The sequence below is a fragment of the Pungitius pungitius genome, chromosome 15 (genome assembly GCF_949316345.1).
Source record: "Pungitius pungitius chromosome 15, fPunPun2.1, whole genome shotgun sequence".
In the NCBI taxonomy this organism is placed as follows: Eukaryota; Metazoa; Chordata; class Actinopteri; order Perciformes; family Gasterosteidae; genus Pungitius; species Pungitius pungitius.
The window spans coordinates 8,485,089-8,499,423 of record NC_084914.1 but is presented as its reverse complement, the minus strand read 5'-3'; the positions used below and the strand labels follow the sequence as shown (position 1 = coordinate 8,499,423).

Below are 14,335 nucleotides of genomic sequence, written 5' to 3'. Positions count from 1 at the left end.
GTGAAGACAAGTTGCAGCGCTTAAGCCCAGACACGGTGTCCTCTAGTGACCTCACATCCTGTTTTTTGTAGTTTTTTTTTTTTTTATCTCCCCCGCCCCCCCCCCCCCCCCCCTTCTTGAATGGACCGGTTTAGGACGGTCCGATCTCGGCCCCGCGTCGTGCCGGCTCGCGCCTTCACGCGTCAGATCCACACGCTCGTGCGAACGCAGGAGCGCGCGCGAGCGGACCGCGAGCGTTTCGTGCGCTGATGAAGAGTCGCCGGTAAGTTCGTTAAAAGGCGCCGAGTGACGCGGTGTTGACGTTCTCGCGTCCCAGGAGGACATTTCCAGTTTGATCGCAGCTGAAAAGCGACTCGCGCAAAGTTTGGTCAACATGTGACAAGCGAACCAAACTGCGGATGGAAAATGGCTCCTCATTCATTATCTAACGGTGGTCCTGTGCGGAGATGTTTGACTTGAGGGGTTTTTCTTCATTTAAGCGCGATAAACACAAGCCAGTGGAGGGCAGAAGTACTTTCACCCTGAGCTCAGTCGCCCTGCGAGAGTTGAGTCTATGTAGATAACTTTGCACATCTGGAACTTGTTATGTAAACCTAAAAAAATGTTATGGCAAGTTGCAATGGGGACCTTGCCAAAGCGAGTCTGAAGTCCAGAGCTCCTCTGGCTCCTCCAGCACTGCGACATAGTTGCTCAGAATCCAGCCCGTGTGGCTTTGGCTCAATGTTTGGGCTCTTTGTCCGGCTGAGAAATAAATCTCATCCAAAATCCTGGTTGGCCCGCCGACAGCAATAGGACTTCAAACATGATTTGTATTGATTAGTGCAGCATTTATTTGACTGTCTACCTCTTTACCGCAGTCTTCCAAAGCCCTGCTGCATCGTAATGATGCAACCAGCCTTAATGTTGGGGATGATGCTCATTCTAATTAAGTTCACCACTTTTATATTTTTCACAGCAGATGTTGTCACGTGTGTCTTAGGTTTGTACCTAATCTGGAACAGTTTGTGTGCTTTTCAAAACACAACTGTTTTCAGAAGCAATATGTAGGATATGTGAAGGATGTAATTTTATGTAATTTTTGCATCAAAATAACTTCACCCAGTACGGTGCTTATTAAAAAGTCATTACTGTCAAGTAAGTCAACATTACTGAAGTCGTGACTGTTGGTGACTGTTTGTTTCCCTGAAATACATCCTACCTGCCCTGCGTCCTTGCTCAACTCAAAACAACACGTTGACGGGTTGGTTCTTTATGCACTCGAGCCAAAATGAGGCTGTAATCCATTCTCCAAAAATAAAAGACAACCACAATTGAGGTAGCTGATTGGCTTTGAATGTGTTTGGTCGGGTTATTTGCTTGTTATTCATCCACAAGAAATGGAAAATTGTGTTTTAACACAACATCTATTAAGTGAATCACGGGTGGAACATGGGTACAGGTATGAAGGTATGAAGGGCAAGTCAAGACATATAGTGAAAATGTGCAGCATAAAGGCTTGGCTCGGGGGAAAAAAAGCGTTTCAATTTCTAGAAGCTCAGAACATTGATATTTTCATGGTGGAGCAGAAGCTTTTATTCAGACGTCATTAAAGTGTTTTCCCAGAATTTTAGTAAACAAAGGGATTCTCTATTCACTCTATTTTTCTTGGCAGTCGTTGCACATCTGACATGATGAAGACGAGAGAGATGAAGATTATGAACCAAGGTCTGGAGGATGAGATGGTAAATAACCCTTCTCATTTCCCCGTGAGCATTGCCCTCTTCCATTGAATCATCAGATGTCGTTATATCGTTTGGTGTGGGATCTTCAGTTGGTGTTATCATAATTACATTTTTGGAGGGTTATGTAATGTAACATTTAGACATTTCAACCCTTTTTAAACACTAAGTAATTCATACACAAATTAATGTCACTTTAAATATCATAAACAATCAAGTCTCCTCACAAGTAATGTGATTTATATGACAATCGATCCAAACCAGTCGACGGAAATGCTCCCCGTTTTTTTTCCTTCAATAAACCAATCAATAAATTTCTCCAGCGCCTCATATCAGCATGTTGGTCCTGCTCCTCGGTGAGTGACGCGTGTTTCGGGCTGTGCAGGAGGTGTGGGGTTACCGGCCATGCCTGTGGAAGAGGATCCTGGTGGGTGTCGGGTCTGCGTGCTCTGGGGGTCTCCTGCTGCTTCTGCTCTACTGGCTTCCTGAGTGGGGTGTGAAGGGCACGTGCACACCCACCTCGCTGAGGGACGCACGCACACTGCTGCTCAGGACCACGGTAGGAAATCAGCAGAAATGATTTTATATTGTTTTTTTGCGCACAATCATTTTTCTCAGTAACATTTATATTAATATAAATTCACCATCAAATTGTTACCCGTTTCATTCTTTGACACACACACAATAAATGAAGCGCCAAATTCTAAATTCGGCACAGTGTAACGGCCGAGGAAAAATTCCATTCTCCGTTCCATCAACAAACAGGATGAGTTCAAACAGTGGTTTCGAGCCAAAGTACATGTGATGTCTGCCCCGGGCGAGAAACCCTTTGACAGCTCGGATCTGCAGTCCGCGGCCCAAGTGGCGAACGGAGGCCTCGGCGTCAGCACTATGTGCGAGGAGCATCATGGGAAATTAAGACAACCCGTTCAGGTGCCTCCATGCAAAATCATTCTGATGCTAATTCCAGATACATATTCAGTGTCCCAATCGAATTGGCTGGTTTTGAAATATTCATTTGTTTAACAGTCGATATCTACACCTCTATTTTCACCCTCTTAGATTCACTACTTCACCCACCACAGCACAAAATACTACTGGAACGATGTGATGCAAAACTTTGAATTTTACAAGTAAGAGTCCAAAAGAAAACCAAAAAGTATTTTGCACTTGGAAGTACAGTTGCTAAATAAACTAAATGTCTGTTAATGAAAAGTTGGTCCAGCATGCATCATTTGTGTGTTTCCTGCTGCTCGGTAATGTGTGTGACGTTTCTAGAGGCTTGGAGGATGTGAAGATGAGCTGTGTGAGCATCCACTCTGACCACAGCTCGGGGCTCCCTAAAGCCCTGCAGGACTACAGGTACGGCCCGATGGCATCATATTGTTCTTACTAATCAAATAGCTTCCCATCCTCCATAAAACAAGCATCCAGTTAGAAACTGCCCGACAGGCATGTGACAAGTTGATTAATTATTTTTTTTTAACTATTAGGAGGTTGTTTTTCGGGGAGAATGAGATTGCTGTTAGAGTGCCGTCTCTATTCAAGCTCCTCATGAAGGAAGTGAGTTCAGAGCTCTTTACTATCACATCTGACATTTCTTTTAGTATACAAACGCCATCAAATGCTCATATTTTCCACGTTTCTTTATCTTCATCCATCAGGTCTTGAATCCCTTCTACATCTTCCAGCTCTTCAGTGTCATTCTTTGGAGTGCTGAGGACTACTACTATTATGCTACAGCCATAGTTTTTATGTCTGTGATGTCAATAGCTACCTCCCTCTACACCATTAAAAAGGTGAGACACAGACGAAGAGCAGTTCCATGTAGGAAATGCTCTTAGCGCTTCGTTCAGATTCATGATGCTGTGACTCTCTTATTCCAGCAATACGTGATGCTGCACGACATGGTGGCAGCACACAGCGTGGTCCGTGTTTCGGTTTGCAGAGGAAGTAAAGGCATGTGAATCAGGCTCTCAGTAAAAACAAGACTTGTCAGTTGTTCAGGACTAACTTATGTGCATGTTTTAATATTTGCTAATCGTACATTTTTATGTAGTACTGTATTTACACATTAATCACCTTATGGATTCCTAGTAGCATCGTCATGATTCACGGCAGAGAGAGAGTGTGAGAGACTCATTTCCACCGCCTCTGTCTCTAGATATTGAACAGGCCATGTCAACAGATCTTGTGCCCGGTGACGTCATCATTATTCCAGCAAATGGGATGATCATGCCCTGCGACGCTGTGCTCACACACGGGACCTGCATTGTAAATGAGAGCATGTTGACAGGTCGTATATCCTTATATCTTATGATCTTAACCCAACGTCTACCTGTTAGCTTTTCTCTGAGCTGCATCTCAAGATCTTCATCAGGAGACGGGGCTCACTCAGTTCTCATGGAGTTTTCCTCTTGAACGACCTGGGAAAAGCTAGCAAATGGACTTTGAGTTAAGATGTCATTTGTCAAACTACTTTTTTCATGGTCCGTCTTCATTGTTTTAACATTGTTTGTTTTATCAACTAGACACAGCGGTGAGCTGGCCTTCTTTTTTGTTGTCTTGAAAAAAAGTGATTTCATCGCTATCCTTGAAAGCTGTTCATCTTGTACTATTGGTGCAACTCAAGCAGCCAGCTGATGGTGTTTTAGTTCATCCACAGGAGACAAAACCAATTAAAGATTCAGGTCAATGCAGAGAAAGAACACTAGTTATCATAATTACACCCAAACTATGAATCCATGAAAGTTGACCAAAACATAATCGTGTCACATTTCGTGGCAACTTTCTTGGTTATTTGGGTTGGTTCATTATTTTAATTGTGCGCAACTCTGCAGGTTTGTAATGTTTTAAAGGAGTTTTGTTTGATTTTTAAACCTCCGTTCATCTTCAGGAGAGAGCGTGCCAGTTACCAAGACAAGTCTGCCCACTTCAGGCGAGGAGGCGGCCCGGAGCTTCAATATGGAGGAGCATAAGAGACACATCCTGTTCTGTGGAACACGCGTCATCCAGACGCGCTTCTATGCCGGAGAGCTGGTGGAGGCGGTTGTGGTCAGAACAGGTGAGACCCAGGAGGGGGAATTACTGCTTGCAGGCCTTCATTCTGAAAGTAGTTTTGTTTAGTCTCTACTGTAAGCTGACCGCTGCCAGGTTTGAACGTGTTCAGCCTCTGCAAGGGTTTACAGGAAGTCGTAAATAATCCAATGTCATCTCTCACGTGTTTGCCGCAGGCTTCAGTACAGAGAAAGGCCAGCTGGTGCGCTCCATCCTTCACCCCAAACCCACAGACTTCAAGCTGTACCGCGACGCTTACCTGTTCTTGTCGTGTCTGGTGGGCGTGGCGGGCATCGGCTTCATCTACACCGTCATCCTGAGCATCATGAACAAGGTGACCTGAGAGGAGAAGCTCACACATGTTTCATTTAGGAGGCTGTATCTCAAAGAGGCTTCGGGAGTCTGTCGTCCCCTCCGTAGGAATCTTTCTTTATCAGACCTTGATGGTTCCTCGTTGATCTCATCCAGGTTCCGGCTAAAACCATCATCATCGAATCTCTGGACATCATCACCATCACCGTGCCGCCCGCTTTGCCGGCAGCCATGACAGCCGGCATCGTGTACGCACAGCGCCGGCTGAAGCGCGTCGGCATCTTTTGCATCAGTCCTCAGAGAATCAACATGTGCGGTCAACTGAACCTGGTTTGCTTCGACAAGGTAGTCTGAACCAGCATGTGTAACTGGATTTGTAGGACTGCTCAACTTAAACTCAATACATTACTGACTTAGTTAGAATGCATGAAAATGAGTTATGAGGCATCCAAAACCCCTTCCAGCTAAAGTAGAAGAGCAGGGAGAATGACTTCATTATTTTACGACCCGCAATGTCATAAATTAAGATGAGTCGTGATGTCTTGAGGCAATGATTTGCATTTAGTTAATTTGACCACAATACCATGCATAATGCTTCTTAAATGATGTTAATAGCGTGGTATTAAATCACTTGGAAACCTTGTTAATCTAAAATGTGACTAATATATCTAAAAATAAAGCGTGTAATACCCTGAAACATTCCTTTCATTCAGTACTTGTGGAACTGCTGGTGCAAAAAGAACAATCAAAGAAGAGCTGAAACGATTTATTCTGGCAATCAATTAATTGTTATTCACTTTCAAAATATATGTCTTTGGTTTTGAAGTGTTTGTCACCTTAAACAGGCAAGTTGTCAGCATTGCTTTGGCATTTTCCAGCATTTTTAACTTGACAAATCAATGTACTGAAAATGAGTTGCAGCCTAAAATCAAAGTTTGTTTTTTGATTGTGCTTTTTTTTCTTTTAAGAGACTCACAGTATTCTAATTCCTTGTTAAATAAACACATTACTACAACTCTAAGAATTTAGAGATATAATCATTAAATTTACTACTCTATAAAATGTCTGTTTCCTTTCAGACTGGTACTCTGACAGAAGACGGGTTGGACCTCTGGGGTGTTCAGACAGCTGAAAGTGGCAGGTAAGACACTTTTGATAGCTTTTGATGTCTTTTAGCAAAAACATCTCTATGAGTAACCACAAAACAAGAATCAGATTTATTCGTGATAGAAAATTCGGCTGGATGGGTTTTGTCTTCAGCATTCTGACACATTATTTGTATGTATTCAAGTCGGTTGCACTGTGACAGATTTTTGAATAATCTCTGAACCATTGTAACCATCTCCTAAACATCTGTTTTACTCATTTAGGGTAGTTTTGCAAATATTTGAGTAGAAATGCTTTAAAGATTCTATGTGATTTTTATGTGAATTTGATGATTTGTCCGGTATTTAATTTGCTAGATTTGCCAAAAATGGTTATTCTTGTTTGTCTATACTATCTATAGAAAGTTTCTCAGTTGATTATTCAGTGTACATTTGCCTGCTTTGGCGTACAGATCACCTGCCGTTGCTACATTAGAGAAGGGAACACTGTTAGAGGCCTAAAATACAACCTGTATATAGATTTGTCATTAACTTTTATCATAGGACGTATTGATTCTTAAATCCTGAAAAAAGGCTATAACCTTTTTAATTGGATTCAGCATCAGACACTTAACACATTATCATGCTTCTCTCCTGCTTCCCCAATACAGATTTCTCCCCCCCGAGGCGGATCCAGCTAAAGAAAGTCTGGTTAACACTGTATTTGTGGCGTGTATGGCCACCTGCCACTCACTGACCAAGATCGAGGGCGAGCTCTCCGGAGACCCTTTAGACCTCAAGATGTTCAGCGCTACCGGCTGGGTAAGCAAAGATTTCCAGTGTTTACACACAACGCGCTTAGTCACTGGCACCGCAACCAGCCTGGATGCCGGTCTGAACATGAATTATGCAGAACCACGCTCTCCGCATTGGCAGAGAAGGTCGCTTCGTGGCTGAAGTGGTTGGTGTCTGCTACCATGGATACCGCGACATGAAAAGCAGAAAATGCCTCTTCCTTTCAGGGGGAACGCATGAGCGGAAGGTTAGACGAAGTCTACCATCACCATGTTCTGATATCATAGCGTTTCTTTCATTTTTGTTCATTTCTTTTTAGATCCTGGAGGAGCCCACAGAGGAAGAGACTGCACTCCACAATCCCATAATGCCCACAGTGGTGCGACCTCCTAAGCACTCTGTGCCTGAAGCCAACCAAAACAATCCTCTCACTCACAACATGGTACAGTAATTCTCATTCTTTTGTAAACGCCCAATTTTTCTTTAGCTGTAAAGGATAATGTGAAGTTATCTGACATCAATTCCTTGTTTTTTTTCCCAGGAGCTGTCTGAATTACCAGTAAGTCTCCTCCTTTCTTGCAGAAAACGGGTTGACATCTTTAAAAGTACACGTTTTAACCTTCTTGCAGAGAGTTAGATGAATCGATTGATACTACTCTCTGGTTTCAGTGAAATATGGTTAGCTTACCATTACATATTTAACCTCCATATATGAGAGGAATCTGTTCTCATCCAACACCCCTGTTTTTTCGGCACTTAGCATTCATACAACCTGTCTTTTTCTCCTCAGTCCTGTGAGATCGGCATCGTGCGTCAGTTCCCCTTCTCCTCGACCCTGCAGAGGATGAGTGTGGTGGTCAGAAGGCTCGGTGAAAAACACATGAAGGCTTACTTGAAGGGAGCCCCGGAGGTCGTGGCCAATCTGTGCAAACAGCACACAGGTTTGACTTCCCCTCTCTGTTATAAGTCTGGCCGGATATTTCCTCCCTTTATTTGCATATGTAATATGAATACACACAAAGTAATCAACAATACATTCAAAAAGGACTTTTATTACGGCCTCTATATCTCCTCCGGATGTTGCACTTGTCCAATAAAGGCCAGGATGACATGGCCCCCCCGTCACTCTTTTCAGTGCCACAGAGCTTCACAGAGACTCTGGAGACCTACACCAGACAGGGCTTCAGGGTTATTGCGCTGGCTCATCGACAGCTGGAGTCCAAACTCTCATGGCACAAAGTCCAGAGTCTCGGCAGGTACGCCTCCATCCACAGATAACAGTGTGCACTAAAGCTACCCCAGAGACGCCAAATTACTGTAACTGTTTAGTCTGAAATAGCTAGATGCCTGGGGGAGATAAAAATATTCATAGTGCTGTAGTGACGTATTTGTATAGCTGCTTGCGCTAAAACATGGAAAAATGTTTCTCTGAATCAAACTGAAAGTTGTTTGCTTGACCCGCAATGTTTTACTTGCAACAGACGTTATGGAGAAATAGGTCACAGCCAACCTCACAAATCCTACATCATGATATCTTAATACAACGCAAAAACTTTAGTACAAGAAGGCTCAGCACACAGGCCATATATACAAATAAATGTTTTCAGATAAAGTGATTTTTTTTTTTTTTATTACCTTTTCAGTGAACAAATAGTGCCCATGATTTATTGTTCATTAAGTTCGTTGCTTTTAGGGACCTGATAGAAACCAACATGGAGTTCATTGGTTTGATCATCATGCAGAACAAAATAAAAGAGGAGACTGCAGGGGTTCTACTTGAATTACGGCAAGCAAACATCCGCACTTTGATGGTCACAGGTAAATCATTTTACTAACTTTATTCACCAATTGCGCTCGATTTAAAGTTATATCATAATCGTATTTGCCGCTGATGTGCAAATGACATCAGTTCCTAATTTCAACATCAGTAAGTTGTCTTATTTCCCCCCTTTCTCTTTCTCTTACCCTCTCGGAGGTGACAACATGTTGACAGCGATATCTGTGGCTCGAGATTGTGGGATGGTCCGTGCACACGAGAAGGTCATTATTGCAGATGCTGCGCCTCCGAAGGATTTTCACCCAGCTAGTATCACGTGGCACTACACTGAGAACCCAGCTCAGACCGACAAGGACCATCAGGTGAGACGAAAAGTGATGAATAAAATCAAAAACACACATAGATCGCCATCAGCCCGATCCATTCTTGTAAGCGCCATATTTCGCGAACCCCGGGAATTGCTTCCAATTTGGCAATGATTGGTGCTCATTTTTGCATAGTCTGTTACAGGCATTTACGCTCTAATGGATAGCCCACCAGCATGCACCACTAAGCATGTATCGGTCAGATTAAAGCACAAAAAGGGGTCCAATTGAATTCGTCACATGTCATCCAGGATAATACATAGTAATACATAATAGTCTGGTAGTTTTCTGATGTTCTAGTGTTTTTTTACTCATCATTTCTTCTTCAGACGGTGGAGATCAACCTGGAGGACGCCATATCGGACAAGAGAGTTGCTCAGCTGGAACAGAACTATCACTTTGCTGTGACTGGCAAAGCCTTTGCTGTTATCACTGAGCACTTCCCTCAACTCGTCCAAAAGGTACGGGTTCGTCTTCAGCGACACACACAAGTTCACGTTTGGTGTTGGGTTTTCGTTAGGGGCAGTTTCTCTTTCTGTTTAACAACATTAACATCATAGACTTTACCGTAATCCTTTGCCTCTCCACACGGGGGCGCCGCAGCTCGTGCTCAGGGCCACCGTGTTCGCCCGGATGGCTCCAGACCAGAAGACGGAGCTGGTGGAAGTCTTGCAGAGCATTGAGTGAGTCTCTCGTTCGTCTGTGACTTAAGTCTGTTCATGGGCTGCTGAGGGTCATGTGATTAGGAAGAGTCATCAACACTGGCCAATGCCGAACTTACTCACCCACTATTCTCCTTCCAGTTACACTGTTGGGATGTGTGGTGATGGTGCAAATGACTGTGGAGTAAGTCTTTTTTGGTTATTCGCAAATAATAATATAACAGTGTAAGTTATACCATCGCTTAATAGACAACACTTTTGTGAACCATAGATGTGTCTTATTACTAAAACTGTAGTAAAAAGTGATTTCTCTGTCTCAGGCTTTGAAGAGAGCTCATAGCGGGATCTCTCTGTCTGAGCTGGAGGCCTCCGTTGCGTCACCTTTCACCTCCACCACCTCAAACATCTCCTGTGTCCCCCACCTCATCAGGTAGCAACTCACGTACCAGAGAAAATCAAACGCATCACAGAATCCTCATTTTCAGAAATGTATTCAAATGATGTTTGACGGATCATTAACTACTTGTGTGATGATAGAGACACTTCAGTTACAGTCATACACTCTCCATTTATTGGATTGACAGCGGAAATTCTTGAATAAAATTAACATTTTTACTTTTACGTTTATGTGCACACCTTTTCCCATTCTCTAAATGCATTTTCTTTCCAAGAGAGGGCCGAGCTGCCCTCATAACCTCATTCTGCGTCTTCAAGTTCATGGCTCTCTACAGCATCATCCAGTACCTCAGCGTCACTCTGCTCTACTCGGTAAACACCTCGCATTGATTTGCCTTGAACAATGTGGGAACACGTTTTATTCGTTTCTTTGCTGCAATTAATTTTTTTATATGTTCGATGTTACCAGCAGCACAATTATGTAAATGTCTTTGCTGAGGTGAAGTTTTATTATTGTTTGTTAGCTTGCGACTATGACTTACAGACACCTCTACGGTTCCCACATGACGTACAGAAGGTGAACATGAGCAGTTTAATGGAAAGGAAAATGTGACTTAAAGTAGATTTAGATTCAGGCTGAAGTCTGTGAGTCGGACAGATTGAATCCATTGCTATTTATCTCTTTACGTCGTAGATTCTCAGCAACTTGGGGGACTTCCAGTTCCTCTTCATTGACATAGCCATCATTCTCATCATTGCCTTCACAAGTGAGAACCTTACAAAATGTTTTGAATCACTGTTAGACACAAAGTAATAGACACCTATTGACTTCCAGCATTAACGTGCAGTAACTTCTGACTTCAGTGAGTCTGAACCCGGCATGGAAGGAGCTGGTGAGGCAACGCCCGCCCTCCAGTCTGATCTCCGGTCGGCTGCTCTGCTCGGTTCTGACGCAGATCGTCACCTGCCTGGTCTTCCAGGTCCTAGCCTTCCTCTTGGTACGACAGCAGAGCTGGTATGAGACATGGACGCCTCAGTCAGAGTGAGTAACTCACCTTCAGCCAAACGATGAATCAGTAGACAACTGGTTGGCAAATATGTGTAAATGCGACTTTACAGTTATAGTTACTAAAAAGAACATCTTTTGACTGAATGTTTGCATTAACTATCTGCTGCTCTCTTCCTTCAGTGCCTGTAATGTTTCCAGGTCCAGTCTCCCTCACAGCCAAAATGTAACGAGCCCCCATGACCACAAAAACATCAAAAACTACGAGAACACCACCCTCTTCTACGTCTCCTCCTTCCAGTATTTGGCTGTAGCCATCGTTTTCTCCAAAGGAAAGCCCTTCAGGCAGCCCAGCTACAAGAACTGTAAGAACGCTTTGATCTTGTTTCAGCGATGATTGATTATCACAGTGATGCGTATTGATCAGCACACGACAAGGTTCAATTTTCCAGCCGCATTTGATCAATAAAGATGATAAAGTTATTACGTCAGACAGGAAGCTGATTAAAAGGCAAACTGTAATTTAAAACTGTAATTTTAATCTCGGTTTCACAAATAATAATTAATTCAATAAATGAATTATCGTTTATAAAGCCATTTAGTTATCACTTCAATATATGGATAACAAATATCTTCCCATCTCGACTGGCTCAAACCGCACATGTGTGATGTAAATCACCATCTAACGCGTCCTTTTGTCCCTCAGGGCCGTTCATGCTGTCCTGCATCAGTCTGTACACTTTTGTCCTGCTCATCATGCTGTATCCTGTTCCTGCCATCGACAGCTTCCTGGAGGTAAACCTTTAGTTTTTCTGCATTTTAGTTTTATTTATGTTGCGCTGCATCCTCTTAAAGACATGGAATCACCACCCGGTTGTAGAAACAGTGTGAAAAGAAACCCGAAAAGTTTCAAAGAAGAGTGAAGGTGTAACAAAGGCTGCTGGGAAGGTGCATGAAGGTGCATGGTTTGTGTGTGTGTGTGTGTGTGTGTGTGTGTTTGCATTCACTGCTCTGTTCCCGCTGCTCTGCTTCCACTCAGATCGTGTGTGTTCCCCATGACTGGCGCGTTACACTGGTCATCGTTGTCATAGTGAATGCAGCTGTGTCTTTCGTGCTGGAGGTACGCTTGAGAGACATCACACACCGTGCGAGCTCAAAGTCACTGATCTCTCTGTAAATTAGAATGCTGTGACTTGCATGCTTTGATTGATGTTTTTGATTTTTACCTGCCTGAAATCAATAAGCAATTTTCCTTCTGAGTTATTTCTCCTTGCGTTTCTTTGGCTGTAACCCAATCTTCATGACCATCATTTTCTGAAGTTGCCCCTGCGATCTCCTGTAGATTCTGATCCTTGACATCATCTTGGAGAGGCTAGTTTTCAGATGCAATCAGGGGGTAAATCGCCCCACACAGCCCCCCTCGGCTGGCGCACCTCAGGTGGGGAAGCTTTTTTGACTTTGCTTTTCTTTTTTTCTTTAATGAAACCTTTTAGTAAATCCACTTTTAACCCTTTAAGTCGGTTTCTTCATTTTTTTTCATCTGATGTCTTGTTACATGCTGTAAATAAATAATTAAAAACTAAATCTAATATTAAAATATTAAAAGGTATTATTCTATAGACCATCCTTCCGTATACTACCATTTCATTTGATTTTTGTGATGATAATTTATTTTGGCTTTCCCGGAATCATTAGAACAGAAACTTCTTACTGCAATGTCACAAAAAGGCATGAATATACGCTCTTGAAAATAATAGGAGTGTAGTAACTTTTCAACCAATCTCTATATCTCCTGTACGTTTTTTTGTGTGTATACAATCAACATACGGTACGTGTCTGAGGTGTAGAGATAATATTGAGTCGTGCCTCTAGCGGACTTGCTGCCTAGTTTCTCATTCTTTACATGTTCCCAGGAGGCCAATGATCGCTGGGCCTCTTCCTTCCTCCTCTGGTTGTTCTGTCGGAAGAACAAGCCCCCGAGGGTCAGCTACCGTCAGCTGGCCCTGGGGCTGAAGGACCATGCCGACTGGCCCCCTAGGTCCTCCACTGTCACCTACGCCGGAGACCTACAGTCCCACATCTCTGCCCCTCTCTGACCCCCGACGAGCAAACTACCGCACAGACTAAACATAAAACTTTAGCTTGAGTTCAGAAGTGTGACGGACGCTCAGAGGGTGTGTGTGTGTGAGTGTGTGTGTGTGTGTGTGCGACGTCCAGGAGGCTCCTGAAGGCGGGGCCTCCAATCGCAGCAAATGGCCGACACAGTGAGCTGCTCGCTTTGTTGGGATTGACCTCATCAGAACAGAGGAGCCCTCTGCACACCAGAGGCTTCTGTTTAGGGAATAGTCCAACGCTTCGGGCTCTTGCTGTGATAAGACAGTGTCATCGTTCGTCTCATCTTAATATTTGGGGATGTATTGCTAATTACTGACTCACTAAAATTGAATGTAGTTTCTTTACAGTGGCGTGCAAAAGTCAGAAATAACATGTGACATTGAGAATGAAATAAGAGTGTTAAATAGGCCTGTGAATTTTTTTTTGCCAGCCGCATCTGCAGCACAGTGTATTGTTTTCTTGTGTGTCATCATGGTGAAATGTTAGGAGGGTTCTTAACTGAGTCAAATCAGCCAGTGGCCGCCTTGATAAGAGCTGTTGCAATTCTCAGTCCTTCAATGCTTCCTTTTAAAAATATAGTTTTTAAAACACTGGACCATCATTTACCAAAGGAAGAAGATAATGCCAGCACACAATTCCTTTCAGCAGATAACATTTAAAGTGAAGCACTATCTGATTAGGATTAGGCCCATCGTGTACAGGCTCGACAATTATTTCCATTCGGCCACAAACTGGCGGGATTCATGTTGATGAATTTGAATTGACGGTTTCAATACTTTTGCTTAATTTTTGAGTTATTTAGATGGGACATATAATAAATAAGAAAACCAAACAATAATATGAAATTACACTAAACAGTAAATACAGCAAATTATTAATAAAGAAATTCTCATTCTTTTCTCTTTTTTTCCCCCCAAATATTTTAACTTCCAAGGCATTTATTGATTACAGTAAACAGATGACAGCTAATTTGGTAAAAGATTAATCACAAGATAAATAAAATTAAGTACATAACAAAGCAACAAATTGTATTAAAAATAATAATTT

At 42.9% G+C, this 14,335-nt stretch overlaps 1 protein-coding gene across 4 annotated transcripts; it reads left to right on the top strand.

Moving 5' to 3' along the window:
* The first annotated feature begins 126 nt into the window (after positions 1–126).
* LOC119209743 (polyamine-transporting ATPase 13A3-like) lies at positions 127–14,335 on the top strand. Of its 4 annotated transcripts, XM_037459269.2 has the most exons (33): positions 127–262; positions 1,652–1,721; positions 2,104–2,277; positions 2,484–2,651; positions 2,781–2,851; positions 2,997–3,080; positions 3,212–3,281; positions 3,383–3,517; positions 3,605–3,677; positions 3,883–4,014; positions 4,615–4,782; positions 4,952–5,109; positions 5,244–5,432; positions 6,167–6,228; positions 6,844–6,994; positions 7,287–7,409; positions 7,509–7,526; positions 7,758–7,908; positions 8,103–8,223; positions 8,661–8,785; positions 8,943–9,106; positions 9,439–9,570; positions 9,713–9,792; positions 9,913–9,955; positions 10,092–10,201; positions 10,443–10,539; positions 10,862–10,934; positions 11,032–11,209; positions 11,357–11,538; positions 11,880–11,968; positions 12,213–12,293; positions 12,516–12,611; positions 13,087–14,335. In XM_037459269.2, the coding sequence occupies exons 1-33, from the start codon at positions 249–251 to the stop codon at positions 13,267–13,269; spliced, it is 3,765 nt and encodes a 1,254-aa protein (XP_037315166.2). In that variant the 5' UTR covers positions 127–248; the 3' UTR covers positions 13,270–14,335. The 4 variants fall into 4 exon arrangements, with proteins under 4 accessions (XP_037315166.2, XP_037315167.2, XP_037315170.2 ...); XM_037459270.2 differs by lacking the exon at positions 12,516–12,611; XM_037459272.2 differs by lacking the exons at positions 127–262; positions 1,652–1,721; positions 2,104–2,277 and having other exon boundaries at positions 2,635–2,651; positions 2,999–3,080.

Excerpts from the sequence above, each read along its gene's own strand:
- LOC119209743 (XM_037459269.2), top strand. Across the intron at positions 5,110-5,243 it reads TCCTGAGCATCATGAACAAG|GTTCCGGCTAAAACCATCAT; the intron begins GTGACCTGAGAG and ends GATCTCATCCAG. Across the intron at positions 12,294-12,515 it reads CTGTGTCTTTCGTGCTGGAG|ATTCTGATCCTTGACATCAT; the intron begins GTACGCTTGAGA and ends GATCTCCTGTAG.